Source organism: Harpegnathos saltator, unplaced genomic scaffold, assembly GCF_003227715.2.
Source record: "Harpegnathos saltator strain DR-91 unplaced genomic scaffold, Hsal_v8.6 scaffold61, whole genome shotgun sequence".
In the NCBI taxonomy this organism is placed as follows: Eukaryota; Metazoa; Arthropoda; class Insecta; order Hymenoptera; family Formicidae; genus Harpegnathos; species Harpegnathos saltator.
The window spans coordinates 314,559-336,656 of NW_020230438.1; the positions used below are offsets into that span (position 1 = coordinate 314,559).

Here is a 22,098-nt window from a genome sequence, read left to right on the forward strand (position 1 = left end):
GGTTTAGCTGGTGCGCGTTTAACTAACTGGTAGCGCGACAGATCGAGGAGATCGAGGATTAGCGTAGAGTAGAGTAGAAGAAGAAAACGATGGAGGCCGCCGACGATTGGTATTCCGGGCGCGGAGAACAATTGCCATCAATTTACAGCAGACCGTCGGAGACACGCATTCCGCGTCGGAGACACGTGAGAGGCATCTGCCGCGTGGAGGATCGCGTTTGCGTCTTGACGAGAGAGGAAGAGAGAGAGAGAGAGAGGACAAGAGTCTCAGGGTCCGGCATACAATTTAATCGCCGCAATAACCACCGCGGCCAGAGCGAGCGCGAGATCGAACGAAATCAGTCAATCACGCATAGACAATATGCGTCTACTAAGTAAAAGAAAGAAAAAATATGTATTAACTCTGTACACATTTCCTTGAACTTGAATTTCGCTTTCAATCAACCGATCTGATTTGATTCGTGCCCATTTGTGCTCCTCGTCTTACGCAGTTCAGTTTTCAACCCGATTTAACCAAAATTTCGCGCATACGATTTTAATTTCGACTTTAATTAGGTCTTTCTAGGCATGTATATTATCGCAACCGCGTTTCAATTTGCCGCTATTCCGATTTGTAGTCGGAAATTACACGGGTTATGTCGGGGGGATAAAAGATGGGAGAAATTCCGGGCGGGCCAAATGAGTATGTAAAATTTCGCGCGTCCAGAGTCGCTTTGTCGCACTGTGTGGTTGCTCGAACGGCACGAACGGGGGGGACACGAGCGTGAGGTGGCTCGTGTAAAACGCGAATGCAAATTGTACGCGGAAGATGTCGTGATTAATTCGGCGAGTTAATTAATCTCATGAGGAGTAGTCGTTGCGTATCCGAATGACAAATGACGAGAGAGCGTAATCTCTGCCGCGGTCACCTCCCCCCCGCCCCCAACGTTACGCAACGCGAGCGTAATAGAGGCGAGCGGCGCGGGCGCGGCGATAATCTAGTCAGGCGTAGCCTGCCAATCGCGCGGATCCGTGCCGATATATTCGGTTATGCAATTGAAGGTGGAAGGAGGTGTGCACGAGCTCGATGCGACACGTACGGGCGTACGTGTGTGTGTGTGTGTGTGTGTGTGTGTGTGTGTGTGTACGCAGTGCAGCGGCGTGGCGTTATTACGAGTCAACGTTGCGTTACATGCTCGCCGACAACGTGTCGGGCGGTGCGAGTTGCGCACAGCGACATTCGCAGGTGTGCGAACCGCAGACTGTCGCTCTGCTAATGGAGAATCCCAAACGCTGGAGAGTGGCTTAATTGCCGCTGCCACCGACGGCTGCCAAGGAATTACCAAGGAAACACCTCTCGTTTGCGCTTATTGCGCAAACGAAAAATAATCACGCGCGCGAGATTCATGAACCTCGCAATCTTCTCGCAAACGCTTTTTTTCTCTTGCACACTCTCTCTCTCTCTCTCTCTCTCTCTCTCTCTCTGTCTCTCTCAATAGGTATTTTTCACTTTACACACCATCATAACTCCCCGACTAACAGCCGAGTTCCAACTCTGAGCTCTAAACTCAAAAGTCTAAACTCCGAACTCTAAACACCAAATTCTCAATTATCGGCTCTCTCGGATGGCCGAAATTTTTCTCTCGTTTCATTCATATTCATTGATTCGCGCGCATAATGGCGAACGCGTAGCGTCCAGCATCCATCAGATAAATCTATATTTTACGTTGAAACTTTTCCAACAGAGTCGGCCGCGCGTACGAAGCCGTGTCGTACGGACTCTCCCGAGCAGATTATTCTTTATTAAAATGCAATTGTATCCAACAGCAACGTGTATTCTGATGCGCACGTCGTGCGCTCGTCATGATTTCACACGTACGCCTTGTCCCGTAACGTCCCGTAGCGTTTACGTTCGAAGGGAAACGGCAAATCCGAATTTTTTCGCCGGCAAACCGCCGAAATGCTCGTGCCTCTGCGCGAGCGCGAGCGATTACAATGGTCGTGATCTCTCGCAAAATCCGGGATTTCTGATGCGACCAAACACGCCTCGGTATGGAGGTATGGAGTCGAAAGCTGATACACGCACATTTTTTCGATGTGTAACGTCACATAGAAGGGGGGGATAGGGGGGGATAGGCTAACTTGTAGAGCGGCTAAAATAACGGGACATGTACACACGACTGATCAACGGACGCGCGTAAGGTAAGGATTTTTAAGGTAAAAAACATTGGACGCGCGATACTGCAATTTCGCCTGCGAGCGCATTTTGAATCCGGGAGTCTCTCTCGCGTTTCTCGGATTTAAACGAGAAAAGTAATCACGCTGTTTTCCCACCGCCGCGCCGCGGCCGTGGCCGTGGCGCATATTAATTCATCGTCGGCCGTTCAAAAGTTTCGTAAAGAAAGAGACGTCGCGTCGCGATCCCTTCCTCCTCTCCTCCTCCTCTCTCTCTCTCTCTCTCCTTTTTTGTCTGAAAGACCATCGAGCTCTTTGGTCCTCGGCGAAATTACGCGATAGTCGCGCGCGACGCTTCCGCTCCAAGTGCATTGCGAAGTGCACACGGCGAGCCGGCCCTCGTCGAGTGCAGCCCTCGAAATGCACCCTCGAAGCGGCGTGCAAGATGTTGCACGGCCGTTCCGGCGGTGCTCCCTTTCGCAAGGGAAGCACGCCTCCGGTAGAGAGGACACTCGTCGTCTCACCCTCTTTTACCCTCCTTCGCGGTGGTGGTTAAGGGTGCACCTCCCGGATAAGGGCAAGGGCAACCAAACAAAGAAATGGAGGCGAAACGAGGAACGGGAGGAGGTCCTTTGGCTTGGCGGACCTGGATCTCGATCACGATCCTGCATTCAGGAACTTTGGAGAGAGAGAGAGAGAGAGAGAGAGAGAGAGAGAGCGAACGTTAACCCCTTCCGCGCCGTTGCATCGAGGTAACGCGCGCGCGCGCGCGCGCGCGCGAGGGATAATACCCTCGAAACGAGTTCTTTTTTTATAATATTTTTCAAATATTTTTTAAACAATAATACACTAATTGACTAATGTAGTAATCAGATCGGAATAGAGACTCTTGAGATATAGTTTTGTTTTATGGGATGGTTACTTGGAAATTATTATTCTCTCTCTCTCTCTCTCTCTCTCTCTCTCTTTTTCTCTCGATGTTACGTTTAATAATATTGGTAGAATAGCAATTGCTGGAATAATAATGTTAAAATAACGGGAAAGTGTCATAATTCTCGCGGTAAAACCCCCCCGCGTTGACGACAGCAACGACATTCGATAGATAGTCACGGAGCAAAAAACGCAACAGATCGTTTCATCCCCACGGTAGTCTTACCGGTAATCGATAAACGTCTCCTGCTCATAATTATTTAATCTTTTTCCGCACCCTTCCTTCATCCCTGCGTCTTCCGGGTCCTCAATATTCCGAGGGGCGGGAAATGAATTTTGCAGGAAGCGCCGCAGCCGAACCAGGTGTCTCTCCAGACGTCTCGTATACGCCCCCGTTTGGGCACACTCGCATCCCTTATTCGAGATCGAATCAGACCAAGTCGTTAGAGAATCACGCGATTTCGCGAGTCGCGCATCCGGCCCGAAATAAAAGGCCCGAATCTCTCGGGGATTTCTCGGAAAATTCGATCGATCGGACGAGCGAGCGCGAGAACGATGTTTCGCGCCGCGATTCCTCATTTCTCTGTTCTCCCTTTCTCTCTATATATTCGTCCATCCATCTGTCTCTTCCGTTTGCTCTCTTCACGGACAGACTCGGCGGAAAATTGCGATTCAGACGTGCGTCATAATATAAGGTAAATCTCGTCGTGGGGTGTAAGATAGATTTGTACTTTGCAGAAAGTTGAGTTGCTCGCGTTTGAGTTGCTCGCGAAACGCGGAAAAATTCTTTCGCGTCTTTGTTGTTTAATACCTACGGACGGACTAAATGAACGAGCAAACCAACATAACGTTTCTAAGTCGAAATTGTAATTTTACATAAACCTTGCAAAAGAAATTCTGTCAAACAATCTTGAACAACAGAGAATCTCAAGATATAACAATATATTGTTTTCCGATGCTTACAAACCGTCTTACCGTTGCTGTTTTATCAGAGGTTATAAAGATATATTAGTTGTACTTTTATTTAAGAATCATTTAATTAATATTTCATCATTTCAATAGATGATGTTCACCACTCTTCATGTCTTCTTCATGTTTTCTTTCATAATCTCTTAATAATTATTTTCTATCAGCGTTAAAGACGTTATGGGAATTAACCCCTAACCGAAAAAAAAAAGGTGAAGAAAAGCAAGAGTTGTAAACCCCCCTCCCCCCCCCCCCCGGTCGCTGACCGCCACGTCTACGTTCTGCGTCCTATAATCCGTTCTGAAATTTGAGTAACTGACTCCTGGTCCTGGTCAAATTATTGTGGTCTGATGCTCGATGATGCTCGATGATGCTCGACGACACAAAGCACACGAGTCGATTGGAAGCGCGCCGTTAATTAACAATCGTACGTCAACCGATAATGACTGTCGAATACGCCACATTTCCATGCTACACACCGCGCACACCCTGATCGTCCTAATAATCATGATTTCATCAATTGATCTCACTCTCTCCAAAGTCCGAGATATTTCTGAGAGCTTGATCCTTGTGATTTCTCGATCGTGCACACATGCGCGATATTGACGATAAGCATATTGGCGATTGGAGCAAATAACTTTAAAAGTGCTTACGATTGTGTGTGCTCATGCCGGAGTCATAATGTCTCGAGCTGATGAAATGATGATAGATACCGCGACGCGGAGCACTTGTTTACCGGCTTACAGTAGCTTACAGTAGTCGAGTGTTCGATTCGAACATCTCTCGGATTCTAACAATATTTAGTCGGCGGCTTTTCATACGTGCTTCTCGATCTGCTTCTCGAATCTGATTTATGTGAGTGTGAGTGGCAGTGGCGTGTGAGTGCTCGGGCGTACAGAGTAGAATTGGGCCAGCTGAAAGCTAGGACAAAGGCCGCGCGCACAGGGCGACTCTGAGACACAGCCAACAGCCAACAGTTACATGTATATTTCCAGGTCACTTGTTATGCGCATAATGCTTCTGATTTCCAAATTGGCATTGGCAGTGCCATGCCGTATAAGTGTATGTATAATTAATTGCATTGCAGGAAAAGAAATGCATTAGAAAGGAGAGCTCGCTGTGTAGCTCGCGATTAATCCCTCAAGTTTGACAAGATTCGTGTATAGTAAAATTAGCGTTTCGATTCGGCGAATTACGCGAATCTGCTGGAACGTTCTGCTGGACGAACTTTTTGGTTGTGTCACTCCCTTCTGGTTAGTTTGATAATTAATTTTGCAAAATCCCGTAAACCGTAGACTCACGACCGCTTAATTAACCGGCCGGAAAATACATTTTCAACGAACGTTCCGCGAGGAAAATTCAAAATACAGTCTTTCTCACCGCGTGGGTTGCGAATGACGAACGCACGATACAGACACGGTGATCCCTTCCGGTACGGTCGACTTTCGCCGAATAGGCCGAATCTAATAATAATCGTCCCTTTTTCGTGTTCACGGATCACGTGAGTGTGATGGGGCTGATCGCAACGACAGATGGACGGAGGGAGCGATGGATTATGTACCGAGGTTAAGTCGACGATGTCATCCTTCCTTCGTCGTCGTCGTCGTCGTCGTCGCCGCTTGCTTGCTCGCTTGCTTGCTCGCTCGTTTGTTTGCTTGCTCGCTCACTTACTTGCTCCAAGGGCTTACACCCTCTTACGCGCGTTTACACAAGCGACAAGTCGGTGACGGTGGTCCGCGAAGGTCGCATAGCCGTAGTGGCGACCGCGGTAATGCGGTCCCTTTCCCCGCGGTGGTATCTCACCCGGAGGGTGGTGGACCTACGTCCTGCTCGTTCCAGGATCGAGCGACCCTGTTACGTAGCTTGTACTCACTTGGCGTGCACCCACCCACCACGACCCACGGACCTCGTCTCACGTTTCCACCGCGCTAGGAAACCGCCCGATAAGAGAGTACGGGCTTCCTTTTAAATTGGGTTACTGCGCGATTAGGATCGGTGCTTCGATTACCGTCGCTGTCCTCGGAAAGGAAAAGGAATCGCGCCAAGTCGATTATCCGATGCACGAGCGCGCAGTAGAGAGAGAGAGAGAGAGAGAGAGAGAGAGAGATTTCACGGAGAATCGCCAATGAAATAATCCTCTTTCTTCCTCTCTGTCTAATGATAGAAAGGCTAATTTCTTCTTCCTCTAATTATCGAGATAGACTGGACAGCTTTCGTGTTGAATCGAAATATATCTCCGAGGGACAACTAGACGGAACCCTTTATTTATATCAACCGTTGACGGAATGCCATTCTTTTTGCATGGCGACGTGGCGCATGTCACCCCGTGATAATTTCCAGCAAAAATCGACGTTCTTCCATCGAGGATCTTCCAAGCTGGATATTATTTATTCTCTCCGCGGAGATTTGCTCTCTGTGTATTTGCGCCTCATGCGTCTCATGCGAGAGGCGAGAGTAAAAGAAAGGTTGAAGATAGATGTCGAGCGGACGATTTATGGCCCTCCGCAAACGGCTCTTTGTGACAAAACGACGATTTCAGAAGCAGCTCCGTGTTATCCTTTTTTCGCGTTCTTCTTCCCAGCCGATAAATATTCCACGGCGGATTTGTATCGCCGCAAGTTTTTTTCGAGAAAATAGGACACCGGATGTACGTTCTTTGTGTAACGTGAGAGGGAGAACCATCGAGATCTCGCGAGAAACGACTCTCGCTTCCCGACGTACGACTCGTATGATATTTGGACGGCAACCGATTCCATAATTCTCATATATGCATGTATATGTACATGTGTGTGTGTGTGTGTGTGTGTGTGTGTGTGTGCGCGTGTGTGTGTACATATGTATATATATATAATTTTTTATTTTTCGGCAATTATATACACGAGAAATAATTATAGAAAAATTTCAAGGGACACAGAGACGTAGAGCGTTTATTTAGACATGATGCATAATTCCTTTAAAACTGTTTTGTTAATTTACACCGAGATATTAAATCACAAGTAAAAACTGATAGCAAATTGATCGCTAAACTATAGACTCCACATCGCCGTAGTTGGTAACTCGAGGTTACCATAACGACCAGGCTCTCTCATTTTGATAACGCTCGGTATTATTCACGAGCGGAAAGTACAAAGGCCGGTTGTTGTAATTATTATTAATTTTACTTAATTGTGACATCATGCTACACGCTTGTACGAACAGTCGCGATTGTTGTAATGATTTATTATGACAGATAATTGGTGACACACTGACAAAGGGAAGGGAATCGGCGCGTTCTCTCGCTATAACGAGATGGGACGAGATGAATTATGATTTATGTAGAAAATTTATATCGTAGATATCGCGGATCGCTCATATAACGACAGAGAGAAAGAGAGAGAGAGAGAGAGAGAGAGAGAGAGAGAGAGAGAGAGAGAGGGAGAGAGGGAGAGACACCAAACGTGCGGTTTTATTTATCTAGTGAACCCGACGCGTCGATTATTCGTCAGGGAGATGTTCAATGTCGGTTTAATTACGGAATCGTTGGTAGATTGGCGTGTCTCGGCGGATCAATTTCCAAGAGAACGACGTGCGGCAACGCAATTCGAAATTTAAATTAACGGTCGAATGTAGCTCGTGGCGGAACTCGCGGCGCTATGGTGTATATTTTGCTCACTTTCGCATGCATTTCGCTTTAAGTACGAACAAATATAGAAGTGTGCGCAGAAGGTTATAATATAATATAACGGATAAGCGGACGAATAGAGAGTCTCTCTCTCTCTCTCTCTCTCTCTCTTACACGTCAGCTCTCATGAACGCTCTCAGGAAACACGGCGACGTTTTCCCGTGACATTTTCACGCTTTCTCTCTCTCTCTCTCTCTCTCTCTCTCTCTCTCTCTCTCTCTCTCTCCCTCCCTCTCTCTCTCTCTTTCCCCCTCGCCCTTTCTCTCTTTATTTCTACGGTCGTTTCGACCGACCACACTGGCAATTAGAGTGCACCGCTAACTTTTAATATCTGCCGTTAATAGCCCTTTCAACGGCACGTAATCCAATTTTACGTTTTTACGCGTCCATGCGTACAGCGTGGAAAGGTGGAATGATGGAGGGGTGGTAGGATACGGGTTAATTGCACTAATTGGACGTACGGTCGCGTTTAGGATCGCGTAGAGGCGCGCGCCTAATTTCCCTTTCCCCTACTCCATGCCCTTCCCCAACTGCCGCTGCCTACCGCTTTTTGTCCTCGTATATCACGTTGACTCGATTAAAAGTCTCTTTGTCGAGACTCGCCCGGTAAAATGGTCTATCTAAAGAGAGAAGGAGAGAGAGAGAGAGAGAGAGAGAGAGAGAGTGAGAGATGTACGCGCACGCGACAAAATAAATTTAGCGATGCGGTATCGTATTAGCTCTCTGGTTTAATCGTTAAAATCCGATGCGAAAATACAACTAGCCGCCAGTCTCGAATGACACGGTGAAATAAAATCCGAGAAAGTTCCGAGTCGGAAGTAAAGCATAGAATAATGAGATACTGATGCTAATGCGTAACAAATTGCGTTGATAATTATGAATGTTCGTAAATTGTGAGAGATAGTACGTGAGAATTCTTAAAAAGTGAAAAAGAGGGAATGAAAAAATGCAGAAAAATTCGCTTTGTGAAAACAACGTCGTTGAAAGGGATGAGAGAGAGAGAGAGAGAGAGAGAGAGAGAGAGAGGGTGGAAGGGGATTACTCGAGCTGTGAACCGATCGGAATTTGAGAGCACAATGAAACATCTCTAATCCTGAAATACCTCGGCTAGTATTCGCCATATTTCGTGCATCTTAGTACCGTGAGGCGCGATAATTCCGGATATAGTCGCAAGCCGTTCTCTACGTCGACCCTCGTTCGAGAGAGGAGAATGAGAAAATGAAAGAGGATGGGAGAGGAGATGAGCATCGCGGATGGATAACAGGAATTTACATAATCATCCCACTCTTCCCCTCCCCTCTGGTGTTATATAATACCGTCAGGCGGGAAAAATTTCCCGTCAAACTTCTATCCGAACAATTCCTCCGTCACCTCCATAGTCTCGCGGCTTGCGTAATTTCCCTCGATGAGAGAAAATATGGAGTGTATATATACTTGGCATATTTTTCTCGCACGAGACACCGAATCGCGTTCTCTCTCTCTCTCTCTCTCTCTCTCTCTCTCCTCTCTTCCTTTTTGTTCTCCCTTTCGTTTTATCGTATAAGAGAAATCACAGAGAAAAAACACGCTCTCTTTACGAGTTTTCACTTCTGATTCTGCAGTTTGTAGGCGCACATGAGCGCAAATCTGCAAATCTTTTTTGCGACATTATCGCGATCTTATCACGTGGAATTGCTTTCGAGGAAACTTGTTGTTGTCTTTGGCAATATGACATTTACGGCTTCTCCTATCTCTTTCTTTTCTCTTTTGTTACACCGCGCATATGGATGGAGCATGTTCGAAATTTCTACGTTCGTAGAACGTCGGTCGAAGATCGTACGTAGATCGACATACGATACACGTTGTCTTTCTCGGCTCTTTTCTGTCGACAATTTATCTATTTAGATACGGTTGTTTGTTCTCGGGACAAAACATCGCAACGCCAAGGAAACGGTACGCGAACTTTTCTGTATTCCGCGACGCGTTTCAGTCGCCGCCGCGGCGGGCTTGTTTATTTCTTCTCGCGAGAAAAATTCCAGACTCCGGGACAGAAATTCGCAAAGAAAAATTCTCCCCCAAATCGGCTCTCCGCCGAGGAAAATACTGCCGCGAGAAACGATGAGAAATGCTCTCCCAAGCATGAAAATGTAATGTGTGTGTGTGGCGATATATATTATCTCGTTACATCTCCCAGATGTACAAGTGCAGCGCGACCGTATCGTCGGGTCGAGATTCGCGAGCGCGCAACACGAAATTCAAGTTGAGGCCGTATTAACTTACGTGCTACATGCACATTTATCAACGTAACGTAACTTATGCTTTGATAATCCGTCGAGGATGAATGACATTAATCGAGTGCAACGCGCAACGGTCGGCGATGTTCATCACAAATTTTATCAGACGCAGTTTGCGTCTCGCTGTTGTTATTGATATTCAAAACGGCATCCCTTCTTCGTGCGCTCCCGCTCTTTCTCTTTCCGCGAGCATCAGAAAGTTCCCACGGAGTATCGTTCGACAGCAAAGCCCTCGGAAAAGAAACGAAACTTTTCGCGAGAATTCTTTATTACTTCATTCGTGAACTCTCTCCGGAGACTCGTTTCTTTCAACTTACCCCCGTACATTCGAATCGCTTTTTTCCTTCCTCCTCGCCTCATTTCTCATTTCACTTCCGCCAGTCATCGCCGATAAAAACTCATCCGTCGCTCCTCCTCTCCTTATCGCGGTGAGCGCGTAACCGGAATTCCGCGAGAAATGCGGAAACGGATGAAAGACGCAGAGACAATTTCCATCGGATTCTCGTTATCGCGCAGAGGCGTCGCTGCGCGTCGGGTGGCGGGGGGGGGGGGGTACGCCAACGGCTAATCGTGAAAGTTCGGAGCATCTCTTCTCCGCGTATCTTCTCTCCACGCCTCTTTTCCCCTCAGATTGCAAGGACTTTGATCGATAGTCGACGAGACGTGACGAGAGAGAGAGAGGTGACGACAGAGAAGAGATTTCTTAATTCCGCGCCGCGTAGCAATCTATGGAGTTTGCCGTTTGAAATCAACTCTCGTTTACCCGCCGAGCCGCGAGAGTCGCTCGTGAAGAAGCAATAAAGTTTGCCTCCTGAGACTTGAGTGCGCCGAGAGAACGCGCGCGCTCGGTGTCTTCGAGCGCTCGGTATCTGGCGGCAAGCGCGTCGCCAGATTATTACCTCTGATCCTTTTTCACTTGTATTACTTACGATAACATAATAAATACGCACGCGCGCGAGCGCATATGCACGCGAGCGAAGCTCGCGGTATTATAGGGTATGTCGCGGTAACACCGCGATTGTGGGAGATTCGTTTTCCGCGCGCGCGCGCGATTATCAGCCGAGCCGAGTTTCTTCTTCGCCGGTCGAGGAAGCGAAGTTCCGCCGAAGTTCCGGACGAAGATGGATTTGGGCGCGTGCTACGGACGTGTCCAAATTTTCCGGCGATCCCATCCGGCGGATTAATTTCAAGAAGAGGCCGCACGGCACAGCCCACACCAGACGTCGCCGACAGGGTCATCGATCCGCCGAAAAGAATGGAGGATCGCTCTCGCCGCGATTTATTTATCTTTGGTCGGCGGGGAATACGAGGCCCGGCCAAAACGATGCCAAGTAATCTTGCTCCCGGCGGTTTCCGATCGCGGGCTCGGCGCCAGCAAATTTTCCTGCGAAAGATCCGCTTCGCAAGAAGTAGATGCTCGCGTCGTCGTCGTCGTTATCCGAATCCAAATTTTCCTCTCAATCTCAATTGTTTCGCCGTCACTGAAATAGACTTAAGTGAAATATTCGGAAATAAATATCCAGAATATCCAAGGTGCAGCTCTCGTCTGAGGTGAGCATTTCGTCTCGGATTCGTAAATTCGCTCGCTAGACTCGCATAATTTCCCAAAATCCCCAAATCCCTTTCGAATATAATTAAAACATTCAATCCTTGTCCCAAATGCGCCGTGTAGGTGAATTATTTTGGGCTTTATCAAAACGCTCTCGACGCAGATCGACGCGAACTCGCTCGCTTACGTGCGTGTCTTCTTCTTTTCGCGTTTCGCGTTAAATGTTCCCGTACATGTGCGTTGTTTCTATGCACAGGTTCTACGCGCAGTGCCCTTGCAATCTACGCCTGTAAACTATACACCGAAATAACCGCGGTTTACGTTCCGCAATCCCCGAGCAATCGGTGAGAGAGAGAGAGAGAGAGAGAGAGAGCACGGCGATGCCGATCACGCGCGCGCGCGCGCAACCCGATCGACCCGATTTGATTTGACGGACGCGCTTTTATACGATGAGCCTGGTCCCCGCGGGATCGCCCCGTTAATTAACCTTCCGCCGCAAGTCCCTCTGACTTGGTAGCAATTGTACAAACAGTCACCGCGCGGGGTCGGGCTTTGCTGCCGGAATTTGATTAAAATAGATACACGCGCGCAAATCCGTGGAAACAAAGCAGAGAGAGAGAGAGAGAGAGAGAGAGAGAGGGAGGGAGAGAGAGAACATGAAATTGTGCGTTTCGAATCTTCTTCTTGCGAATCTTCAATTGCGAGTCGACAATTATAAAGCTGCGTTCATCATTCAGCGAAAGCTCGTCATTATTCGGCAAACAGTTACGGCTCGAATCTCCGATTGGCGGCCGGGCCGATCGTACGTCTCTTTGGACGGAAATGAAAATGACTGTGTTTGTGTTTGTGCGGTAATGAGAAGATTCGACGGAGGGTTTACGCGATACGATTCTCCGTGTACTCGCGCGGAGTGCAAGCAAGTGAGATTGTGATTTTAGGGGAAGTGATTTTATCATCATTGAGATTTGAAAGTTGAAATTCCCGCAGAGGCGGTTTAAAATCCCCGGCGAGATTACATACGTATTCGACAACCGGACAAACGAACGCCGACGGCGACGATACCGAGCAATATAATCGACGAGGAGTGCTGTTTCTGACTGAGTTTCGTTTTACATCCCATGCAGACTCGATAGTGGGTACATATTAATTAATTCGAGCACGTGGTCCGGCGCGGCGCGGCGCGGCGCGGCGCGGCGGTCCGCTCGCTACTATTATCTGGCCGCACAATCGCGGCCGCAGTATCGACGCCCCTAGCTTCTAATATTGTCCCGCGTAATTGGATCGAGTCGGTTGATCGACGGAACGGATGGGCAACGATGGAACACACCGCGCGGAAAATGCTAGGAGGGATTTACATTTTTATTTTGGATACACACACATAGACATGTAAGAGAAGTCGCCGGAAGTCACGTTTAAAATCGCATTGACCATTGGACACTTGGTTGATTTGGGAAAAATTTGTCGCGAACTCGAAGAATTCTTCAGCGGTCAAATCGGCCATCTTCAAACTCGATCCGAGCCGTCGTCGACGCGTCATGCAGTCGCGACGGAAAACGGAAAAGCATGTCGTCAATAAGCTCCGACACGTTGTCATGATCTGACAACGGCATCATTTTTATCGGAAGATAACTGACAGTTTAGGTGAAACGCGTGTCCTTTGATCCACTCCCCCTTTCCCGCTTTTCCATCCCCTTTCATGGCCCTTCGCTGAATAGAATCTCGCAATCACTGTCCGGAAATCCACGATGCACTCGTAGCACCTGCCGTTACCTCCTCCTCTTATCGCCGGCGTTATCCTCTCTCTCTCTCTCTCTCTCTCTCTCTGTGTGCGCGTCGTTGTCGTTCTCGCGAACGAGAAGCCTCCTCTGTCTCTCCCTCTCGATTCGCTCGATTTATAGACTCCTCCGAGCCGTCAAATCGCGCCCCGATACCTATCACGGCGAGATATACCCGACCACTCTGACCTGTCGTCCGCAAATCTCGTCGCCAGGAAGAGCTTTTCGATATATATACCGTGTGCGCGTTCGCGAGCACTTGTCGAAATAGAGGCATGGGGCATCGAGAGTCATCGGCACGATCGGCGCTCGAGTATTTGTTGACGATCGTTGGACAATGCCGTTGGATTATTAGCCGACAAAGCGTGTCGACTGATAGTCTCTCGCTGTGTGAATTTCCTCCAGCACTCTCGTGTGCATCTTCGAGCGCGAGTTTCCTCTCTCTCTCTCTCTCTCTCTCTCTCTCTCTCTCTGTCTTCGATCTCTGCGCTATTCCAATGATCGAGTCGCGTTTAGCCTCGTTCTTTGAGTACGAGTTCATGGACAAAAAATGCGAGACTCTGTTCGCAGCTATGTGTGTGTGTGTGTGTGTGTGTCGCAGCACAACCTCGCGTTTAACATTGGGGAATCGCTCGGAAAACGCGCTGGCTGGTACAAAGTTTCAAGCGCGTTTTCGCTTTGAAATAAATTAATTTCTCCATGAAACCGTGTCCGTCATCGAGCGCCGGCGCCTGTCATCTCTCATCACCGGTTGGGGCCTGGCTGTCACCTCCCGTCCCGGCGCTGGCGCCGGCGCCGGCGCCGGCGCCGGCGATCCGCGGCAATCGCGCGAAAATATCGGCGACACGATGGTGCTCCACGAGCTGTCGGCCGCACGCGACATCGCGCGAACTTCAACAATATCACTCGATCACACCGAGCGCGTTACAGGACGCGCTGACACATTCGTTGCCGCAATGTTGCAGTATCGCGTCGATGAAATATCTTTATTTTTTCCTTCGGCAAATTCGATAAAAAACCAAATCAAACGGCAAAGGACATCGGAGGGCTGGAGAAACGGGACGCATCGCGTCCCCCTTGAAGCTTCATATCAATCTTTCATTCGTATCCCGTAACTTATTTCTTCCTTCTCTTCTCTCATCTCGTCTTTTCTCGTTCACGCGACAATCGTGTCTGACTTTACAGGCCGCGGATGCTGCCTTTCGGCTCGCTTCCACTCAACGCTTCGCGAGTCGGCAATCGCTCGGAATCGGGATTCACTCGCGACTCGCACGACACGCCGCATCACCACCGCATCACCTGCGCGCTGTAAATATCAGTCGTTGACGATTGTTTTATCATGACGATTATTTATTTCGTTGCCAGCTGCGCATTGCGGCTATATCGGCAATTAATGCCGCGCGCGCGCGCGCGCGCACGCGCAACTGTTACGACACACGCACTCCCGTTAATTAGCATTGGCGCGGCGATCGATGTTACAGTGTGAAATCCGTTAGTATCCGATCGACCGCCACGTGCCGCCAAAAAGCCGCCGACGAGAACATTTCGAGCGTTCGTGGCTTGAACGGAATTCGACGCTAATTATCCGTGATTTTTGCGCCGCTCTGCGCGCGCGTCATTCTCCATTGTTCTCCCTTTATCCGTCCGTGCGCCTCGCCTCGGTTTCGGTTTCTCTTTCATTTTCAATTTCTCTCTCATATCATGCATTTGGCGCACGCTTCTTCACGTCGCATTTTCATATTTGGTATTCCCTTTAACGTCTCCCTGTGCCGCTTAATATCATGATGGGAGAAAAATCTTTTCCGCTGGGTCGCGCACGCCTACGGAAAATATAGCGCCGTTAATCTCGCGTGACGTAGCATCCTGTGCAGCGCGTAGCGCGCGCCTCCCGTTTCATATTTTCTGCTTAACGCCGTAATCCTTTCACGTTGGCTTTGCAACAAGTTTACTTCTCGCATTCAACGATTAGCTGCGCGCTTACTACGCGCCGCTACAGCTTATTTCACTGCGAATCCGATAGATCGATGTCAGTTATTTTTATCGGTTATTTAACCGGAATTGGTCCTACCATTTCACTTCTTATTAGTCGGAGAAATATTAGTCGGACAAATCGGCACGATTCGTTCGGTCTCTGTGACGATAGGGAAAGTAGAGAGAAACGAGAAAATAAACGAGGAAGAAATCGACGGGTAATGTGTTTCCTCACGTTAATTAACTCGTTAATTAATTAACTCGTCGGATTATAGTCGCGTTCCGCGTTTCCAGCGGAAGGCGGCAGTCCGCAGGAGGAGGGAAAGTGTCATTTGTCGTGCTCACACGCGCCCGGGCTGATGTCTCGTCTCTCCTGTCCCCCCCCCTCCCCCCCTGCCCCGCGTCGCGCGGTTCACAATTGGAGGGTTATAACGGGAGAACGGGGAACGCGCCGAGTTTTGAGAGGCTAGCGAGAGACGGGAGTCGGAAGGGAAAAATTAATGTCCTCGCGTGATCCATTGTTTCATTTGCCGGCTCATTCGTTTCGTTCGCGGCTTCTTATTGTACGCGCACGGTCTCCCTAGTCCTCCCGATATAATCCTCATGGCAACGAGCGTAATTTCATTTATGTGTTCATTCGGCTTGCCGACGAATCGTTCGTGTGTAATGTAACGCAAATAACGATAATCTCTTCAACGACTGAGCTTATTTTCGAGGTCGGAGTTGGAGTACCTCGCGTCTCATTCCCCGAGAAAGTTGAAGTCGCATACGAAGGATCTTTTGCACGATTTACCAGCGATTTTCCAGCGTGTAAAACCTACTTATCGGATTCGCCCGCTCTGAAATATCGAACTGCCGTGGAAGCGAACTTTTCGAACGTCAAATTGCACACGCGCGCATTTCAACTTCGTTCTTCGGTTCATCGATTTTGGCTTTTTTCTTTGATTTTTCCGCCTCTTCTATTCCGCTCCTTGCCGTTCTCTCTCGTCTGGAGAGTTATGAAAAGAAAAAAAACAAAAAAAATACAAACGTTTATGGGAGGGAAACATCGTGCGTGGTACTTCGAGAATACAAAGTGTTGACTGACTGCGTGATCCGCCGTCGCGCGCGTCCGCGATCCGAGTCATATCTCTTTTTTGTCGACGCAATGTCGTACGATTAGAGTTACAATCGCGCCGGTGATGAAAGCCGACGCCGACGGCGCCGCCTCGCGCATCGACGAGATTTACGGACTCGCGAATAAAGAAAATTGCGAACGTAGCTGAGGGGAGGACGGTTGCGCTTGCGACGGAGCGAGGAGCGGGGGGGAGTCACTTCGGTTTATAGGCCCCGGTATTTTCCGCTCGCGGAAAATTCGCGTCAATCGTTCCGCTGGCCGACGCTTTTTCGTTCCCGAAACGATTTTGCCGACCGAACGTGCGGAATATTTTTCTTTTTTAGCGATCGCCGAGCAAGAGAAAAGACCCATAAAGGGGAGAACGCGTACAGCACCCCTTTTTCCGCTGTGCTTACGAGAAAATTCCGCGCTCGCAAAGGGCAAACTCGCGCGGAAGCGTGTTTTATCACGCGATAAGGGATGTTCGCTCGATATTTACCTCGCGTTCCTGCAAATGTAACGTGCGAACATTACACGCCCTCGATCATTATGAAAGTTACGAAAGACACGACGTATCAGATCGTGCGCGCGCGCGCGTGCAGTCGTCGCAAGCAAAGTCTATTTATCAAAGTTGCAGGAAGCAAGACCGGCAAGCTTGTATACACGAGTATCGTGTTACAGCCCAAGTTTGTCAAATTTGCATCGTTTCCGACGGCTTATCGTGTCGCCGCGGAATTTGCCTCGCTCTCACCGCTCTCGCATGTGCGTGCGCGCGCGCGCGCGTAATTTGACGTTTTTCAAAGTTCTCGAAAGGTATTGTCGCCGGAACAACCGCGGCGGCGGCGGCGGCTCAATAATAACATCGTACAAACGAGCGTGAAATTACGGCTACCACGCGCCACGGAAATGAACGCGCCGAAGAGGCGCGAAAATGCGAGCGGGGGAGGAAAAAATTGCGAGCACCTGAGTAGAGGTCGAGCAGCGCCGATTGCGCGTGCCGATTTGGAACTCTTCGCTTCGAGCTTTTCGTACGCGAGCTCGAATAAGCTGCGAAAGCTGACTTTCGCATTTTTTTCCGTTTTTCATTTTTCTCTCTTTTCGTATAATCGCCGGATCGTCGATCGCGGAAATTTGACGAATGCGCGAAAAATGATGAGACGCTCCCCGACCGATATAATCCGTGCACCACCGCACCGCGATAATTCGTCAGTCGCTTTTATTCGGCCCATTAATAAAGTAAACGTTTGAAAATGTAACGCTGCGAGCCGAACTGCACCACTACCGATGGTGGTGCGCGGAAGATATTTATGCGATAACGTTGCGCTGTTGCGATCATTACCGTTGTTGTTCATTACCGATTGACCGCGTAATGGATACGATGATACTTTGCAACAAGAGCGGTTATATAGTTCCCGGTGAAATGAAATACGCCCGGAAATGTACGTAGTACGCACGTGTAGAAAGGAGAAAGAAACTGATTGCGGTGTAAATCGCTCCTCTACATGCGAGCTCTCATCGGAAATGTATTATAGATGCATCGATAAACGGCATCTATTAACCGTTAAAAGCGCAACGTAATAACGCTTGCATCACGATTTGCATGACGAAAAGTGGCAGAAATTCTCGCGATGTCGATGACGACAATAGTAGGCAAATTCGCTTGTGATTCTTTATGCAATTGTTATAATTTACCATTGAGACAAGAGTTCTCGTACGAGCGAGAACGTTGCTGGATGATTACTGGTGACACCGGCCCCATTGGAGATCGCGGTATCAATCACACGATTCGGAATGCAGAAGCGATGCAGAAGCCGGCTCGTTTGAACGAACGAATCTTGAGTAACGGTGATAACACCGGCGATTCGGACAAAGAGCGCGCTCGCTCTTTTCGAGCAAACCCGAGACGAGCCGGTTTGCCCGTTTGCCCGAGTTGAGCCATAACTATCGACTCACCTATTCGCCCGTACATTAAATCTATCGGTTGTGAGTGTCACGTTTGAAAAATTCGACTCGAACAGTTTCAAGCCAACGCAATTTCCCCGCAATTTCTATTCCAGCTCCGGTCTTCCTTCCTTCCTTCCTTCCTTCCCTCCCTCTTCCCTTTTCTCGGGAAGCTTTTTCTCCCGTGCAATTATCTCCCTTCCGCTTTCCGTCGCGCGGGGGACGCGCTCCTTCTCCTTCATTTCGCTCGGACTCTTTCGCTTACTTCGCTACGTACGCGAAACGCGAGTACGAAACGTATTATCTCACGTTTCAGTGAACGATGACAAGAGGAGCGATCGTTCGCGATGACGACGAACGTTACGCGCGCCGATCGATAGGGGATTTACATCGAGAAATAATACCCTTCCGCCACGCCGCAAGGGGCTGCGGAAGGCTGCGTATCTATGTATCTGCTTCGCGTATATGTAGCCGGCTTAAGATCGTATCGCGCATTATATACTCCAAGCACGGCAGATTTCAATCGATCGACCTTTTGACGAGACGCGGGGCGCGATGGCGCGCAATTGCAATTACGCGTACGATAAAATAAGTATCCGGTAAGATATCTGGCTGCTCGCGCGTAAATTTATTCAAGAAGCAACCGGAAGAGAGATACGCGCATACCCTGCTCCTTTTCAAGGACGCGTTGCGCACGACAAGATGAACTAACCAAAGGATTGTAAAGGATGCGAATGAAGTAGGGAGGTAATACGAGGGAGCGTGTAAAGTGTACAAAGAAAAGTAAGAGATTAGCCAAAGACCAAGGGCGTGGAATCGCGCGAGACACAGCCGACGGCGCGCAAGTGTCGTGGTATCGGTCGACGCCGATCGTCGAGTCGGCCGCGGGAAATTTGCCTAATTAAGCGGTAAGCGAGAGATCGTTTTAATAAAACAGGCACGCGCAGGCGAACACGAGCGGGCGAGCGCGATGCGCGGTGATGCGCGATACGCGTAATCATTATCGATACCGAGGTCCCGAGATTGCCATTTCCGAGATTGCCGTGTGTGCCGTTGCGAACCGAGCCGGGGCAACGGGGCAACGGGGTCCTGTTAATAATGTAAATCATCCGACCTGGGCTATACATTGACGTAAAACGCGCGCGCGCGCGCGCGCATTGACACGGATCGAATTTGCTTCGGCTCGAAAGCCATTGGAGCTGATGCGTTTGCGTTTGCGCGATTACGCTCTCCCTTTCCTTCCCTCTTTCTCTGCTTCTGCGAATTGATATTAAATTGATATTATGAAACACATAAAGATAAAGGATCCGCGCATGCGCGCGGAACATATGCGTAGACGGGAACACGGATAAAAATCGCAAGCATGAATTCCGCCGCTTCGCGAGGAGGCGCTTCATTCAGGCATAATTTATGCCGTCGCGTCGACCGCACGAACGTTATCCCACGTATCTGGAGCGTATTATCACGAGGAGAGAGATGATCCATCTCCTCCACGAGGAGTTGGAAACTCCTCGTGTTCCCAAACTCGTACGCCAAACTCGGGGATCTCCGCGACGCGGCGACGGTTGTTTTACTTCCGACCTTGTGTAAATAATAAGTCGCGCGCCACTGCTCGTCGCCGAGCGAGACAAGAGAGACAGAGCAGAGTGGGGATTTCTTGCGAGCGTGGCACAATTATAGAGGAATTTCGTCCCAAAGAAGCTCCCTGAGTTTCGCGCTGAACCGCGAAAATTGCGGTGCTGAATAAATAATGCTCAGAGATAAATAACGATTAGAGGCTTCTTCAAGGCTTCTGAGCAATATCTCGTACGCTCGCACCTCGATATTCGCTCCATTATTACTTTCTTTCTTTCTTTCTTTCTTTCTTTCTTTCTTTCTTTTTTGCCTTCTTCCCACATGCGCGGACGTAAAAAGAGCAATTTCCTCGCGATCTCGAGCTCAAGCTCCGATATCTCTTGAAATACCACCGCGCGCCGTAACGCGCTCGCGTGTCCTCGGATAATTGATAACTGGCAAACACTTGAGCACCGAGCACAATCGATCAGCGGGTTTACTTAGCCTTTATCGAATCCGACTGATCATCTTGCTGGTCAACGTTGCGCAAATACTCCATGTTTATGTCGTCCGTCCCGCGTACGATCGACATCGGATCGATTAATCGACCTCCCTCCCTCCCTCCCTCCCTCCCCCCATCTCTCTCTCTCTCTCTCTTTCTCTCTCTCTCTCTCTCTCTCTCTCTCTCTCTGTTACAGCCTGAGAACCGAGCAGCCCAGCGGCCTGGACACAGGCGGGGTCCGGCTGGAGCTGAGCAAGGCCCTCAACCTCTGGGCCAGGAACTCCAGGCTGACTTTCCGCGAGGTCAACAGTGATCGCGCCGACATCTTGATCTACTTTCATCGGTGAGTTTGCATGCGTGCGATCCTTTTATTCTCTTGCAATACCTCTCATCTTTTATCAATCGCGACTCGTCCCATATATATATATACATATCCCGAAATGTATACAAAACGAATGCAATTTCAACAACTTTCCAACTAAAATAATGACGGGGAAAAATTAAAGGTGGAGAGGTTGTGAGAGAACACACAAAAGACTAGCAGCGCATTTGAGAACTCGACCTCTCGGTCGAATGTGATAAAGCCCTTTGGCGGAAGGGCTCTCTGGCTTGGCTTATTTCGTCGAATTCGGGTTTCGTCGAATATACACGCGACATTAACAACACACATAACGTGACTTGACGTTATTCCGTGAGCGCGAGCGCGAGCGCGAGCTGCCTATGCGAATGCAAGATGGTCGACAGAAAACGGCAATTTTGGCGGCAGCCGGTAATTTTGCGCATTATTTAGGGGTTATCACGGAGATGGATATCCGTTCGATGGCAGAGGTCAGATTCTGGCGCACGCGTTCTTCCCGGGCAAGGATCGCGGCGGGGACGCTCACTTCGACGAGGAGGAGATATGGTTGTTGCAGGACGACACTAACGAGGAAGGTAAGCTTATTTTACTTATTTCCAGTGTCTTCGTGTCTCCGTGATATCGCTGGCGCTGGTCGCTGGTCGCTGGTCGCTGGCGCGCGCCGTGAAAGAAAGAAATAAAGAGAAAAGGAAGAAATGGCTCTTCGACTCCATCTAACCGACGTCGAACGTCGGTCAGACGGTTATATCAGTCGAGTATTCTCGACTGCTCGATATAAAACGTTGGACACAGCCGCGCGCATGTAAAGGTATTCACGAGCGGCCTATGGCGGCGGATGGCGCTTCTTTTCATCGACGTTTCGATTCCGTTGTGTGAGTTCTTTGGAAAGCAGCGTTGCTTTCCAAACGCGAAATGAACGAGAGAGGCAAGGAGGGGGGAAGGAAGGAAAAGCGCGATTGTGCCCGCGCGATTCGCGATCCCGTCGACCCGTCGTCATCATCCTCGTGACGATTAGCGATTCCCGCGAGCGGGAGGAGAACCTGCGAGAACGCGCGAAACCTCGCGCGAGCAACCTGTTGGAATGATTAATGGTGTTTCCTTAAACAGGTCACGGCAGCGCGCAGTTTAATTAACGCTCAATCGAAGCGACACGCTCAGCTCACTCGCGCGAGAAACGAACCCCGTGAAGGTGCACGAAGGATACACATCCGTCACTCTACGCTCCTTCGTCCAGGCTCGCTTAATTGCGCTTAATTTACGCCGCGTATTACCGTGAATTATCTGTCCTGACGATGACAATTAGCCAACCGGCGCGCGAAAGTGCTACGCGAAGTGCTTCTGTCCATTAAACGCCGCAAACTTCCCTAAA

The 22,098-nt window shown here is 49.2% G+C and overlaps 1 protein-coding gene across 2 annotated transcripts in view; it reads left to right on the top strand.

The window, feature by feature from the left end:
• The window catches only part of Mmp2 (Matrix metalloproteinase 2), a 146,747-nt gene that overhangs the window by 97,814 nt on the left and 26,835 nt on the right, over positions 1-22,098 (top strand). For both annotated transcript variants that reach the window (XM_025304474.1, XM_011140294.3), the window contains exons 4-5: positions 20,568-20,714; positions 21,162-21,304. In XM_025304474.1, coding sequence (XP_025160259.1) covers positions 20,568-20,714; positions 21,162-21,304 — 290 coding nt within the window. The remainder of the gene's footprint in view (positions 1-20,567; positions 20,715-21,161; positions 21,305-22,098) is intronic.